At 67.7% G+C, this 347-nt stretch overlaps 1 protein-coding gene across 1 annotated transcript in view; it reads left to right on the top strand.

The window, feature by feature from the left end:
• Positions 1 to 347, top strand: part of Ano9 (anoctamin 9) — an 18,235-nt gene that overhangs the window by 11,954 nt on the left and 5,934 nt on the right. The window contains exons 13-14 of the mRNA XM_013033375.1: positions 73 to 225; positions 294 to 330. Of these exons, the coding sequence (XP_012888829.1) occupies positions 73 to 225; positions 294 to 330 (190 nt within the window). The remainder of the gene's footprint in view (positions 1 to 72; positions 226 to 293; positions 331 to 347) is intronic.

Raw genomic sequence — 347 nt, 5'->3', positions numbered from 1 at the left:
GGGCCGCAGAGCGGGGCAGGACCGCAGAGCGGCCCCAGCCCGCCCCAGCCTGCCCACGCTGCCCACCCTCAGATCTGCCTCATTATCGGCATGGCCCACGTGCTGGTTGTCTACCGAGTGCTGGCGGCCGCCCTCTTCAGCAGCTTCCTGGGCGAGCAGGTGACCACGGCGGTGGTGGTGACCGGAGCTCTGGTCCACTATGTGATTATTGTCCTCATGACCAAGGTATACGGCAGCCGAGGAGCGGGGCTGAGGCGCCCGCGAGCCCGGCGTGTGACGCCCTTTCCCGGCAGGTCAACAGATTCATGGCCCTGAAGCTCTGCGACCTGGGTGAGAGGAGGCCCCGG

Source organism: Dipodomys ordii, unplaced genomic scaffold (genome assembly GCF_000151885.1).
Source record: "Dipodomys ordii isolate 6190 unplaced genomic scaffold, Dord_2.0 Scaffold166, whole genome shotgun sequence".
Classification (NCBI taxonomy): domain Eukaryota; kingdom Metazoa; phylum Chordata; class Mammalia; order Rodentia; family Heteromyidae; genus Dipodomys; species Dipodomys ordii.
Note: the sequence above shows the minus strand (reverse complement) of the source record. Positions and strands in the feature narration are given on the sequence as shown.